General features: G+C 56.1%; 1 protein-coding gene across 3 annotated transcripts in view; it reads left to right on the forward strand.

Annotated features, from left to right (window-relative positions):
• LOC128918597 (opioid-binding protein/cell adhesion molecule homolog) overlaps positions 1–13,410 on the forward strand; it is a 319,462-nt gene that overhangs the window by 196,663 nt on the left and 109,389 nt on the right. For 2 of the 3 annotated variants that reach the window (XM_054223016.1, XM_054223018.1), the window contains exon 1: positions 2,192–2,358. In XM_054223016.1, the coding sequence (XP_054078991.1) occupies positions 2,192–2,358 (167 nt within the window). Of the gene's footprint in view, positions 1–2,191; positions 2,359–13,410 lie in introns of those variants that run through there. The other variant, XM_054223017.1, reaches the window with a different exon arrangement.

Consider the following 13,410-nt stretch of genomic DNA (forward strand, 5'->3'; position numbering starts at 1 on the left):
TGTGCCAGGGTGGGAGCAGATCGGGAAGGAGATGGGGTTGTCCTTCCTCCCCATCCCTTCTCCCCCCACCCTCCTCCTCCTTGAAGGATGCTTGGTCATTGAGGCAGCCAACCCGCATGTTCAGGGGTTAAGCCAACTTTTCGGCAGCTTGAAGAGCTTTCTGATGGAAAACTCAGCCCTGCTTTTCTCTGCGCTTCCCTCGGCTCCTAGGCTGTCCTATTTATCCAAGCTGCAGCGAGCATCCCTCTGGTGCCTGCAGCCATAGCTGGTGCCGGGAGCCAGCACGCGTCTCTGCAGTGCTAGCCCGTGGCTAGCGGTGTATTTAGGGTCGCTGTGTCCCACTGCCATATACAAAGGACCCGCTGTGCGGACAGCAGGGCTTGGGAGCACTGAAAAACCCTTTCAAAGCCTCTTTATTGGTTTTAGCAGCTGCGTTTGGCTCTCGGGATGAGGTTGGGGTCCCGAAATAGCTAAAACACTTTCACTGGTCGTTGTGCTCCTCTTCTAGCCCCTGGAAGAGGGGGCAGGTTCTCCATGATGTATTCAGTAGAGGAGGAAGATGCCCCTTGGAGGAAGGCACCCAGCTGTGGTCCAGCCTGTCTTGGCTGGGGCGCGAGGAGCTGTGCAGCATGCTGCGGGGAGATGGCGGCGTGACGTTGGTTGGCTTTTGTAGGCACAAAGACAGATGTGTCCGGATGGTCACCGAGGTCTTGGTGCCCTCGGTGGCTCTTTGGGGAAGCAAATGGTGGCCTCCGGGTGCCTCCAAACAAGGAGATTTGTTGCTGATGTTGGGTTCTGCCCTGGGTGGAAAGCCCTCGCAGTGGTCTCAGTGGGGACAGCAGGGATGTGGCGGGGAGATCCTTCGGAGCCCCCTTCCAGCCTTACACGATCCTGAGGGGCGAGTGCACGGTGGCAGGACGCCGTTTTGTCACCGCCCTGCCTGCGGGCAGGCTCCCAGCTCCTTAGGAACAGGGGAGAAAGCGGCGCACGCCGCGGGGTGGGAGACGCATCAACAGGTGGATGCAGAGAAGGGGAGCCAGCATCCTTCGGCTTTTCGGGGGCTGCATGGTGAGCGTGAGGAACGACACCCTCATCTTGAGCCGGGCTTGAAAAGGTTGAAGGGGTGTGTGTGTGTGTTTGTGTGTGTGTGTCTCGGTTCCTGAGCGTGGTGCGGAGGGGGTTAAAGTGTCGAAGCGTGCGTCCCCGCCTGCCTGTGCTGTTCGGGGGGGGCGTGTGTGTGTGCAGTGGGGGGGGTGTGGGGTGTTGTATGTGCGGGAAGGCGAAGTGCCGGTCAGTGATGGAGCCGCTGCCATGACAACCCCGGGAAGTCAGCCTGCGCGCCGCCCGGGGATGCTGCCGGCCAGCCGCGCCGGCGGGGCTGGGATGCTGCCGCCGCCTCCCCCGCTCCCCCGACACCCCTCCGCCGCGATTTGCGCCTGAACCGGAGCCCCCCACCCCTCTCGCCCCATCCCCTTCCCCACACCCACTTTGCCGAGCCTCTGGCCCCGCCGCCGGGGGGACGTCGCCTGCAGCTCCGCGGGGAAGTTTCGATCTTGCGACATTTTTGGGGAGCTTCTGGGTTTTGGTTTTTTTTCTTTTTTTTTTTTTTTTTTTTTTTTTTTTCCTTTTTTCCTTCATCTTCGTTTTGCCGTTTCCCTCTATGATTTAAACGAAAGAGCAACAGCCGGCAAACAGCCCAACTCCGAGCCCGGTTTTGCTCCCCCCAGCCTGTATTTTTATGGCCGCCCTCCCTTCCCTGCCAGAGACACTTACGTTTCCTCCTTGGGTTATAAACTTTTGATGCCAGATCTCCGCAGCGCGTGCACAACTGAATCTTAAAGTAGCGTCTCGGAGCAGCCACACATCTGTGACCTTCATCTCTTGCTCTGCACCTCCTCTCCTCCTCTTCCTCCTCCCCCCCGGCCCTCCCGTCCTCCTCCCTCACCCAAGGATACTGGGGACTCCCTCCGGATGCCGCTCGGCAGGCTCAGCGCTCGCAGGCTGCCTTGCCGGGGGCTCTCCTGATCTCCGTGGAGCTCCGCATCGCTCGCCCCGGTGGTTTTGCTCCCCACCATCCCCGCACACACGCACCCCTTCCCTCCTCTTCCCCCCCACCCCCACCCCCCTTTTCGCTCCTGGTGGCCTTGTCGGGTGTGTTTTTTGCCTGTTGGAAAAGTCCCTGCTGGCCAGGATGGGGGTCGGTGGGTGCTTAGCCCTGCCCTGGAGGTGCCTAGTCGTCCTCTGTCTCAGGCTGCTCTTCCTTGTGCCCGCAGGAGTGCCCGTGCGCAGCGGAGATGCCACCTTCCCCAAAGCTATGGACAACGTGACTGTGCGGCAAGGGGAGAGTGCCACGCTCAGGTAGGAACAGCTGGATTTCTGCTTTGGGGGGGGGCGGTCCTGGCTGCGGTTCTCGGGGGATGCTGTCCGTGCGCCGAGCGGGGCTGCCGGAGGGTCCTGGGACCAGGTGGAGACTTTGCCTGCATCCCAGGGGCTCGTCCCCATCGCGGCAGGGGACACCCCGGCGGAGCGGTTGAAGCCGGGGGGGACACAGCGATGTGCTTGTGCTGCAGCGCGGGGCTGGCAACCTCCCGTCGGTGCTGGCGGGGGGCTGCGGGTGCCAGACGAGGAGGTGACGAAGGGGCTTAGGTGGCAGACAGTGAGTTAGCGCTGCCTTGTCGCTCCCAAAGTTGTCTCCGTGCGTGGTGGCTGTGTGGGAGGGGAGGGTGGGGTGGGGGGGGTCCGCACTGCCTGCGCCGATGCCAGCCTGCATTGCCAGTGGGTTTCCAGGGCTGCGATGCCTCCGAGGTGTCAGCGCTTCGCCTTGATCACTTTATAGTCTCGGCACGGATCTGTTAATATCAAATCAATCTTTTACTCCTGGGGTGCATCTTATGAATTCTGATGGATGCTTTACCTTACGCGGTTTGCCGTAGGAGAAAGGCAGGCGGCTTATATGCAGATGGGCCCCTTCTACGCTGCACAATACGGCAGAGCATCCCCTTTTCTGTTCCCTGAATGAGTTACAGGTGTACATGGTGCATTACCCGTGTAGGATAGCGGCTCTGAGTAGACATCGCAGCGTCTATTGGGACGTGGCTAGATGAACAGATAGCAGCCCGGCTTATTTTTTTGGAGCGTGTCAGCTCGCGTCTGGGGCTTTGGGTCGTGCTGTGCGTGCTTCAGGCAGCCCAGGGAGGACTTGAGCTGCTCAATCCAGCTGGACGAGCAACCCTGGGAGTTGAGGGGAGATGCAGGGGGATGGTGGGACGTGAGTCTGGAGGAGTTAGTCTGCCGCTTTCTCCGCAATAGCCAGCAGCGCGTCTGCCCCCCGCGTGGGGCTGGCTGCTCCCTCGCTCAAACTGGGAGGAACAGGGCTGCAGCAGAGAGGAGATGCTCTTCCCACAGCCAGGCGGGAGGGTTGGCATCAGCCAGCCCAGCGGGTCCTCCTCTCCCTTAGCCGGCACGGGGATGGAGGAGCGTGTGCCGGTTTGGGCAGAGGATGCTCCGCTCACCCATACGGGGGGGTCAGGCGGATGCACGGGCGGATCCGGCATGTTTTCCATGGTCTCTGTAGAGAGGAGATGTTGGATGCGTAACGTGGTGGTGGGAAACCGGCTCCGGCTGGAGGTGGGTGCTGCCGAGAGAGGTGCTGGTCGCTTGGCTGCTCATGGATTTCGGGATGTTGCCTGTGCCGGTCGCATCCCTATTCCTCGGTCTCAGCCAGGGACTTGCTGGGACCTCTTTGCCATCACCCCATGTAACTGGGGGGGGGGCCATGGCGCAGCAGGAGAGCAGAGGGCACTTTTCCTTGTGCTCTTCGTAATTGAACCACACGGATGGTGATTAGCCTGAGCTGGAGCGAGCAAGGCAGTTTAAAGAAGAGTAGACAACCTTCCCCCCGGGGACATGCCTGTGGCCTTGGTGCTCTTTTCCTCGCCGTCTGCATTTTCCTCCCCGTTATAGCGCAGGGTTTGGGGCTCTCACAGGCAATGTCCGTGGAGGGCAGAGCAGGATGGGTGCTGAGCCCCTTCCCCGGGGAGCCCCGCGGCTCCGGCACCGTCCAAGGCTGCTGCCAGCAGAGGGCTGACTTGGATCTCCTTTTATTTTGTTGTTTTGGTTTTTTTTTTAAAGCTTCTGGCCTCTTTTCTCTGCTGTTTGCGAGAGGGGATGTTTGTGAAGCAGCCAGCCCCGGAGCGATGGGGTGTTTTAGCTTTACTGTAAGAAACTCTGCATCCCCCGGCGCTTAGAGGAACGCCTTGCCCCAAAAGCACTTGTTCTCCACCCGTTTTCACCCCCTCAGCATCTCCTCCTGCCCAGGTTCTCCGGTGCGTCTTTTCCATCCTCTCACCCCTTCCTTTTGTCTTTTCAAGTTTAGCTTTCTCTGGCTGCAGTCGGGTCTCTGGCCTCCGGCTCCCGTTTGCCCTCGGTTCTCCCCATCTCTTCTTGAATTACTGTTCCCCAATGCCCCCCACCTCCCCCCCCTTCTCTCCCATCCCACAGTTTTCTGTCCTCCCTTGGGGGCTGGAGATGGGCAAGGCATTGAATGCAGCAACCCAAAAGGGTGGCATCAACCCGGGGCAGGGGGGGGTTGCACACAGGAGCCCAAAGATGGAGAATTCCGAGGATTTATTTGCAGGCTGACATACCCTATGGAGAGCCAGGGAGGGGAAACTGCCCTGGGAAGTCTTTCCATATGGGTGGTGCTGGTGGTAGATGTCTAATGTGGAGCCCCTGATGGGTTTTTCTCCCAGCAAATAGTCCGTGCACCCATCGGAGGAGCAGATGTGGTGTCCTCTGCCGTCCTCCCTGCAAAATGGCATTTTTTGGGGTGCTAAAACCGAGGGGTAGGGCCTTGAAAAACCGAGAGCCGTAATTCCAGCTCGTTGCACTTGTAGAATTAGCCACAACCTTGCTTGGTCTGGAGGGGAGAAGTCCTTTCCCATCCTGCTGCTGCCTGGTCGTGAGTTGGGCCGAGCCTGAGCATCTCCCCGTCTTCGGCAGGGCTGATGGGAAGCTCTTTGCTTTCCAAGACCAGCGCTTCAACCCCACGTTGCTTTGCAGAAAGGAAGGGAGAGAGGAGAACCGCACGCCTAGCGGTGGAGGAAACCTCGGAGGCTTTTCAGGCTGGTTGTGGTTTTCCTGTATTGGATTTGGGGCGCTTCCATTTCCAGCTCCCCACTCTTTTTCCGAGGGAGGCTCCGCGTAATCCTTGAAGAAACTGAGGCTCCATCTACAGGCAACTTCTAGGTCGTCTTAGATCAGCGGCAAAACGATTCCCTTGTTTTAAGCAGAGATTCTTGATAATTTGCTACTTTTTACTGTAAGAAGGAGCAATTCCCATAATAGTCATGCACCTTTCCTCTCTGGGGAGCCCAAGGCAGTTTGCAAATTCTCCGTGTATTATTAAAATCAAGCTGCCTCTTACCTGACGCTGAAATACAAAGCCTTCGGCCGTGAAGCGGGGCAGGTGTTGAGGTGGCAGCGATAACCCGCGCTACACACCAGTTTGGGATGCGAAACGGAACAAGGAGCCCACTGGTAATGGACGGGGAGGTTGAAGGAAGGTGGCTTTTTAATTTCCCAGCTGGGATTTGGTGTGGAAACGCAGATTAAGCCTCTGCTTTTGGGAAGAGGGCCACCGACTCTCAGCTTTCTACGCACGACGCTTCTTGGATGCGCGTGCCCTGCGAGCCGCGGGGCGTCCCTCCGGCCCCCAGGTCGCTTTGGGGACATCGCTGAGCAGGTCCCCAGCGCCGTTAGCCCATCCCGGTGGGCTGACCCCGGCTAAGAAACCTTGGGTTGCGTTTTATCTCAAGGGCAGTGCAGTGGCGGAAGCGTCTTCCCCACGGCAGGGGGCGGCCAGGGCGATGCGGGCGGCGGCTGAACCGAATATTCGAGGAGTGTGTTAAAACGGGGCCGTGCAGTAAACGGCATCGTATTGCTTGTGCCGCCAACCGACCTTTTTTAACAGGCATCAGAACAGTTCATAAAGACGTAAAACAACAGCTGCTCAAAATTTCAAGGCTTTATAGTTTTATCTGTATTTAAGAAATATTGGCTTTTTATTTATCTTTTTTTTTTTCCATAAGGCAACGAGAGTGTGTTTCAGTAGCTGGGAGACAGAGCGTGACGGCTTTTCTCCTTGGCTGTCGCCACACCTGGGCTCGAGGCCTCAGTTTCCCCATCTGTAAAATGGAGCCAAGGGCAGTTGTTTCCCAGCGGTGATTAGAAGAAATGAGCGTTCATAGGTGGTGCTAAGGTTGTATAAAAAACATTAAGGCATGTATAACCAGGCTTTTCTCTAAACTAAATAATACAGAGATGCTTTTCCCCTGTATTTAAGGGCAGATTTTCAAGTCACATCCCCCTCTGCCTTTCTGTTCTCTTCTGGTGTGGCCTCCCCTACGGCTTGTCCATAAAGGGGACCAAAAAAACCCAGGGTAGCTTTGCTCATTCGCATCCAAGACTCTGCGCCAGGCTGCGTTCCGTCAATTAGCGAGTATGAGAACAATTCCAATTAAAAATAAAAAGCCAGAATCAAACATCACGAGATGCCGTTCTTCCATTTATTTTTGCAATTATAGTTTTAATTATTTCTGACAATGCTGCTTTCTTTTTTTTTTTTTCCCTTTTTTTTTTTTTTGGGTGTAATAATCTACCGCAGTCCATTTCCCAGCGCGCGACAAGGCCTGAGTAAAATAGAGCCAGCGGGGGCGGGCGGCAGGACCCCAGTTTTGGGGCATAGGTCTGGGAAGTCGGGAAATCAGATGATTTTCGGGCCTTTTTTCTCGGTCAAAACGCTGGCCCCCAGTTTACCTACCTGTTAATGGGGGTTGTGACACCCCCCCCACCGCCGTGCAACCGCGGTAGCCGGCAGAGCGAAGAAACGTTAATGCGTCTCCGCTGTTAAATCCTTGCTGAGAAGTGGGAAAAGAGTTGCCGCTTTTTTTTTTGTGTGTGTGTGTGTGCGTGCAAACGCTAAAAGCGTGGGGATTAGCGAAGAGCAGATTAGCGGGGACATGCTCCATCGCTGCCCCCTCCCTCCTTCCCTTCTCCTACCCAAAAAGTTTTCTGGAGCAGCTAAATATATACCTGCCGTTTCCAAGGTAGAGTTGGCTGCCTGGCGGAGCTGTAATTGGCGACTCAGTGAAATTACAGCCACGGATTCTGGCATTTGGATCCTCCTGGCTGGCATCATAATTTCTCCCTAGGTAGCTGGTATTTAACTTGTCTTATCTGCTCCTGATAGTTATAATTACAGTGCCCGCTAATTTCCCCTGGCATATTGCAGCCCTCGGGAGGGTGGTTGGAGAAAGGGCGAGGGGGTTGCAGGAGGGCTCCCTTCACCCCAGTTGCACGAAGGCAGAAGTAGCTGGTGACCTCCCTGGTCGTGTCCCCTTCCCACCTTGGTGGGGCTGGAGCAGCCTCACAGCCCCCCCACCGTGCCATTGCCCTCGTTGGCATCAGGGGAGGAGGTCGTGGAATGGTTTGGGTTGGAAGGGACCTCAAAGATCGTCTCGTACCACCATGGCAGGGACAATTTCCACCAGACCGGCTTGCTCCAAGCCCCGTCCAACCTGGCTTTGAGATGCTGGAGGGAGTCTGAAGTCCTGGTGTCCTTGCTCGGTCTCCGTCTCGGGTCAGGGTAGGGCTTGCTGCTTTGCGTGGGATGCCTTTGGGGTCGCAGGGGGAGAGGTTGGTTGTCCCTTGCTCGGGAGCACTGTCCTGCTGTGCCAGGGGGACGTTCGGGGCTGGCTTTGGGGAGTTCACCTCCGGCTGTCAGGGCTTCCTTGCCCCAACACCTCCCCCGCCGAGCTGGCAAGGCAAGAGGGGCTTTGCCGCGGGTGTAGGACCAGACTCGAGCGGCGGAGAGCTAGAGCCCCGCCGACGCAGAGATCGTAACCGCAGCAGTGCGGTTTTTACTTCAGAAAAGCCTGGTTTTGAGAGCGTGGCGAGCTGGTCCAGCTCCGCAGCAGGACGAGGAGCTGTTCCTCGTCACCCCTTCCAGGGACAGGCTTGCGAGGTCCTCATGCCTAGCAAAAAGCCACCCCCCACGCTAAGTTTTTGAGCTCCGCTGGCCAGGAGGAGTCATAAGCGGTGATGTTCAGCTCGGGGGGGATGAGACAGAACTGTTAATAATCCTTTTGCTCTAGGGTACACACCATCTTTATTTTTGCAAGCATAATAGACGCGGTGGGATTGCAGGCGGTAATAGCCGTCCTTCCCCTGGATCACGCGCGCTGCTCCAGGAGCTTGGGTCTTTGTTTCTGGAAAAGGATTAGGTGTTAACGCTGCAAAATGAAAACGGGGGCACGGCGGCTATCTTTCACATTCCCGCTTTCCGAGGAGTTTTCTCTGTTCCCTCGACTGCTCTCGCAGTTTGCCTCCTCCTTGCGCTTCTCAGCCCTAAAGCCATGGATGCTTTTTACAACAGCTGGACATATTGTTTTAAGCGATAATCTTTAGATACCGCGGCCGAGCAGACAGTTCATAAGGAATATCTGATTCGGTGACTATCACTTCTTTTTCCGTCCTTGCGAGCAGGCTTTTGAGGGTTAGGATGTTCTGGTTTTGCTTCTTTTTTTTTTTTTAATGAGAAAAATAATTCCCCCCCTTCCAACAAGTCATAGACTGTAATGGGTTGTTTACTGCAGGTTTGATTTGATGCCTCGGTCTTGTCTTCCCTGGCAGACAGAACCCTTGAAGGTTGGATCTTTAGTGCAAAATACTCACAGACTGTACTTCTGTTTTCCTATGAATATTTCCCAAGGTTTGCTCAAAATGGGTTGTTTCCATGACGGTGCTCGCCTGACGGACTTGTTCCTGGGGATGCAAATGGGTCTCGAAGTCTGTGTCTCTGCTGAGGGGGAGGATAATGAGAACAACAACTGTGGGTGGCGTGGGATCAGACGAGTCCCTGGGAAATTGTGCTGACTCCCATAAGGTGCTTTGTGCAGGTGTGGGGTTCAGAGCGGGGAGAGCCGAGGAGCTGTCGCACAGGGCGTTTGGCTTTTTCTTCCCTTGGCGGAAGAAGAGGAATGGGACGCCAGGAGGGGGAAAGAGGAAGGAGAGAGGGGAAAAGTTGGGGGGGGGGCAAAGAAAGCGGCGGGTGCGAGAAGGGAATGAGTAAAGGGGAAAAACAAGAGTGGTGGAAAGGGTGAACTTGAAGGAAAGGGCGGTAACTCCCCTGGCACGAAGTTTGAGGGCTGTGGGATGAGTTCCCAAATCACAGCCCAGCAGTCGGCAGGGCCAGCTGGACCACGGGGATGTGCCGGCTGCTGGGAGCTGAGATGCTGGGGGGACGTGGTACCCAAAACCTGGGAAAAGTGTGTCCCCCCCCTCCTCCTATTTGTTTGTATTTTCTCTGGTTGTGTGTGTATGTGTGTGTGTATATATATATATATATTTTTATATATATATATATAAAAATCTAGCAAATTTCTAACCCATATAAATCCAATTACCCATGTTTTGCCTGCAGGGAGCGAGGAAGATTAATGTTTGGTATTTTGGCAGGAATGTAAAAAGGAATAGGTGGTAATAACAATGAAGGCTCATAAAAAGGAACCGATAGCCGTGTCTGCGCCCGGGAACCCGGCCGTAATTCTCCTGGGCATTTGCCGGCAGGCCGTCCTGCTCCCGCCGGGGGCAGGGAAGAGCCAGGAGTTTCTTCCTGGGCACCTGAGCGTTCATCCTGTGAGCGGAGATGACGTTAATGGGTTAATAATGGAGGTTGATAAAAAGAAAGGGTTTGTGCTGCCAGGGCACCTTCTCATAAGGCATCCCGCTCTGCGCTGTGGCTTGTAAGAGCCACGGGAGCGTGTTGCTATTAGCCCCGTTTTGCAGCGAGGCAGGAACGTCCCGAGAAAGGAGCGTGTGGGGTTTTGGGAAGGAGAGATGGTAGCTCAGCTCTTCACCCTTCGTGGTGAGTCTGTGGTTGCGTTGGTCCTTGCAGATCTGGCTTGGAGTGACACAGCCCAGGGTTTTTCGGGCAGTTATGGCTTTGGTAGGAGTCGGGAGTACCAGAGTTGTGCTCTGTTGGAGAACAACATCTCTCGTAATTTTTTGCCTCCGCTCCAAGCCCTTTTCTGCAGTGTCTCTGCATGCTGAGTTTACCCCAAGTCTTTCCTTTCCCCAGCATGAACCCGCGCACGCGAGATGCCTTTTCCCTGCAGCCCTCGGTCAGGGGACAGTAGGCTTGTCAGAGGATAATGGAGGAGGATGGCTGGAAAGCAGCCCTGAGGAGAAGGGCTTGGGGGTGTTGGTGGACGAGAAGCTCAACACGAGCCAGCAACGTGCGCTGGCAGCCCAGAAACCCCCTGCAGCCTGGGCTGCACCCCCAGCAGGGCGAGGGGTGGGATTCTGCTCCTCTGCTCCGCTCTGTGAGACCCCCCCGCAGTGCTGCCTCCAGCGCTGGGGCACCAACAGCAGAAGGACACGGAGCTGTTGGAGCGGGGCCGGAGGAGGCCCCGGAGATGCTGGGAGGGCTGGAGCCCCTCTGCTGGGAGGACAGGCTGAGAGAGCTGGGGGGGTTCAGCCTGGAGAAGAGAAGGCTCCGGGGAGACCTTCCAGCCCCTTCCAGTCCCTCAAGGGGCTCCAGGAAAGCTGGGGAGGGACTCTGGAGCAGGGAGGGGAGCCATGGGATGAGGGGGAAGGGTTTTAAACTGCAAGACGAGAGATTGAGATGGGATATCGGGAAGAAATTCTTTGCTGTGAGGGTGGTGAGCCCCTGGAACAGAGAAGCTGTGGCTGCCCCATCCCTGGAGGGGTTCAAGGCCAGGTTGGACGGGGCTTGGAGCAACCTGGGCTGGTGGGAGGTGTCCCTGCCCAGGGCAGGGGAGTTGGAACTGGATGATCTTTAAGATCCCTTCCAACCTAAACCAGTTGATGAATCTATGATAAGCAGCCACTGCAAGGCTGTACCCATCACATCGCGTCGGTGATTGCCTTCGTCCCCTTCTCCTCCCCAGTGGCAGCCCACGGTCTGTCCACGTGGGGAACGCGGTTGAGAGGGTGTCGTGCGGCCAGGCACCTCTCCTCCCTCGGCGCTGATGCTCTGGAGCCCAGCCGCTCATCATCCTTCATCGATACCCTCCCCTCCGCCGCCCGGGTGAGGTCCCCTCTTGGGCACAGCGCTGCTCTCTGTGTCCCCGTGGCGCGGGTTCAGCGCATCCCGTGGCATCCTGCGCCATCGCCCGCGGTCAGGGATTAATCACGGTTCACGTATTGCATCCCTACGGCGCTTTTCTGCCTTCTCTGCCGGCTTTGCATCAGACTCCTTGCTCTCCGTTTATTACCACCACCAGTTTTATAACCCACTTTATCAGATGACTTTTTTTTTTTTTTTTTTCCCTTTTCCTTTTTCGCCTTTCTTAAAGAGCATCACCCATGAGCAACTCATCATTTCGGAAAGAGGGAGAGCGCCGTTAGCGGAGGAGAAAGCCTCCATGCTCATGCCTTAAATGAAGAGGCTGCTTTACCGTGTTGTTGCGTTTAATTCAATCAAGGCAGTTAAAGCCCAGATTTAAAGTCCTTTGTGCCGTTGCAGGAGTTGCTCTGATGCAGCAGCAGGTAGAGGAAAAGACTGAGCCCATTTCCAAGGAGACTCCCAAGTCACTGTTGGAAGCAGCCAGGCCCGGGGCTTCACTGCGGCAGCGGCTACGGTGGGAAGCTGTTAGCATTCACCTCGCATCCCATCTCTCTCTCCCCGTCGCCCTCCCTGCTCTTGCTCCTTCTCCCCATATATTCCTTTAAGTGGAATTGATTAGTTTGGCTTTTTTTTTTTTGTCCCCTCTTTAACTGGGGGGAGGGCTGTTTTTTAATTAATATTCTTAACTGTATGATAATTACGCCGGCTGGTCCCATGGCTGTCTGAGTCACCCTCTCCTCCCTTGTTCTTGTGAGAAGGCTGCTTGGACTTAATTAAAGTTAGGGATCCAGGGCTAGCGGGAACAGCGGGAGTCTTGCAGGGCTTTTGATGAAATGATTGCTGTGGGGGAAGCGGCTACTTCCCTCCCGGAGCTGTAGATCGCGATGCTGAGACGCATTAGGACCGTCTGGTTTGTCACAGGCCACTGCACCTCATCCCGCGTTTCCCATCCTGCGCCCGCAAACTCCTCTCGGGTGCCACGGCCCCTATTTTGGGGTGAGAGGAGCCCAATTTTGGTGTGTTGCCGCTGCTTGGAGATATCTCCCGTTGAAGGAGCGTCTCTTTGGGCGACACCAGCCGAGCTCCCCGTGCCCATCGCCGCTGGGGGTGGGCTTTGCAGGTCGTGGTGGTGGGGGACGTTGGAGGGATAACGGAGGAGCTGCGTGGACTCGGCGGGTCTTTTTCCATCTCGGGTTTTCGTTGCTCGTCCTAGCAGCCAGCGCTGCCACCAGAGCTCAAATGCAGCCCAAGCAAGAGCTTAACAAGCTCCGAGAGATGTCCGGAAAGTTATCCTGACACCAAGTGACAGACTCTCAATTGATATCCTCTGGAGACTTTAAACTCACTTCTGCGAGGTTTCCAAAGCTGGTTTTGTCTCATACCTGAAGAGTCCTTTATCTGCTGCGACGCCTCCCCTGCCTTGTCTCATTGCTCTTGACGTTTCTCTTTGTTGCCTGCTGCAGCACGGGTAAACTCCGCCGCAAAACTGTTTAAGAGGGGTTTTTCTCACTCTCTGCTCTGCTCTACTCTCTTGCTGGGGTTCCTGAATAAATTGCCTGGGCCGATGCCGTTCCTCCTTGGCTCTGTAGGGAACTGGCTGGAGCAACGTCAGGACCACTGCTGCTCATCCCGAGAGGGCAGGGGATGCTCCAGACTGCTGGGAAGGGCAAATATAGTGTCTGGGGTGGAAAAGGGAGGAGAAACGGTCCTAGGAAATGGCTCGCCTTCCATCCTGAGGATGCTCCGGGGCAAAGAGTCAGTCAAAATTTTTGTGAGCGGCTAGGAAAGGAGGAGGAGCTGTGCCACAGCCAGCGGAGATTTGTCAAAGAGAAGATGTGTCAGATTAATCTAATATCCTCTGTACCACGGTGTAACAAGCCTCGGGGATGGGGCAGGGGGAAGCAGGAGGTGCCTCAGACGGTGTCCCAGGCATGGCTGTAGCTGCTGCCCTCGGAGATGATGGGACACCCAAGGCGGGAACCGCTGTCCGGAGCAGTCCGTAAGGAAACCGGCTGCTCTGTGGTCCTTCCCTGCTTTTGACACCCAGCCCAATATGAGCTCTTTGCCCAGCTGATAGGAAAAGCTGCCTTTGCAGTCGTTTCGGGCTGCGGCTGGTCGATGATGTCCTGCTGGATTTACATGGAGGGCTTGGGGACCATCTTTATGTCCCAGATCCCCTTGCACGGGATTCCTGGCGTGCGGGTGCGTCTCTTTGTATCGCTGGGCTGGCATTTTGGGATGCCATCGAGGACTTTGAATGC

Source organism: Rissa tridactyla, chromosome 17, assembly GCF_028500815.1.
Source record: "Rissa tridactyla isolate bRisTri1 chromosome 17, bRisTri1.patW.cur.20221130, whole genome shotgun sequence".
Classification (NCBI taxonomy): Eukaryota; Metazoa; Chordata; class Aves; order Charadriiformes; family Laridae; genus Rissa; species Rissa tridactyla.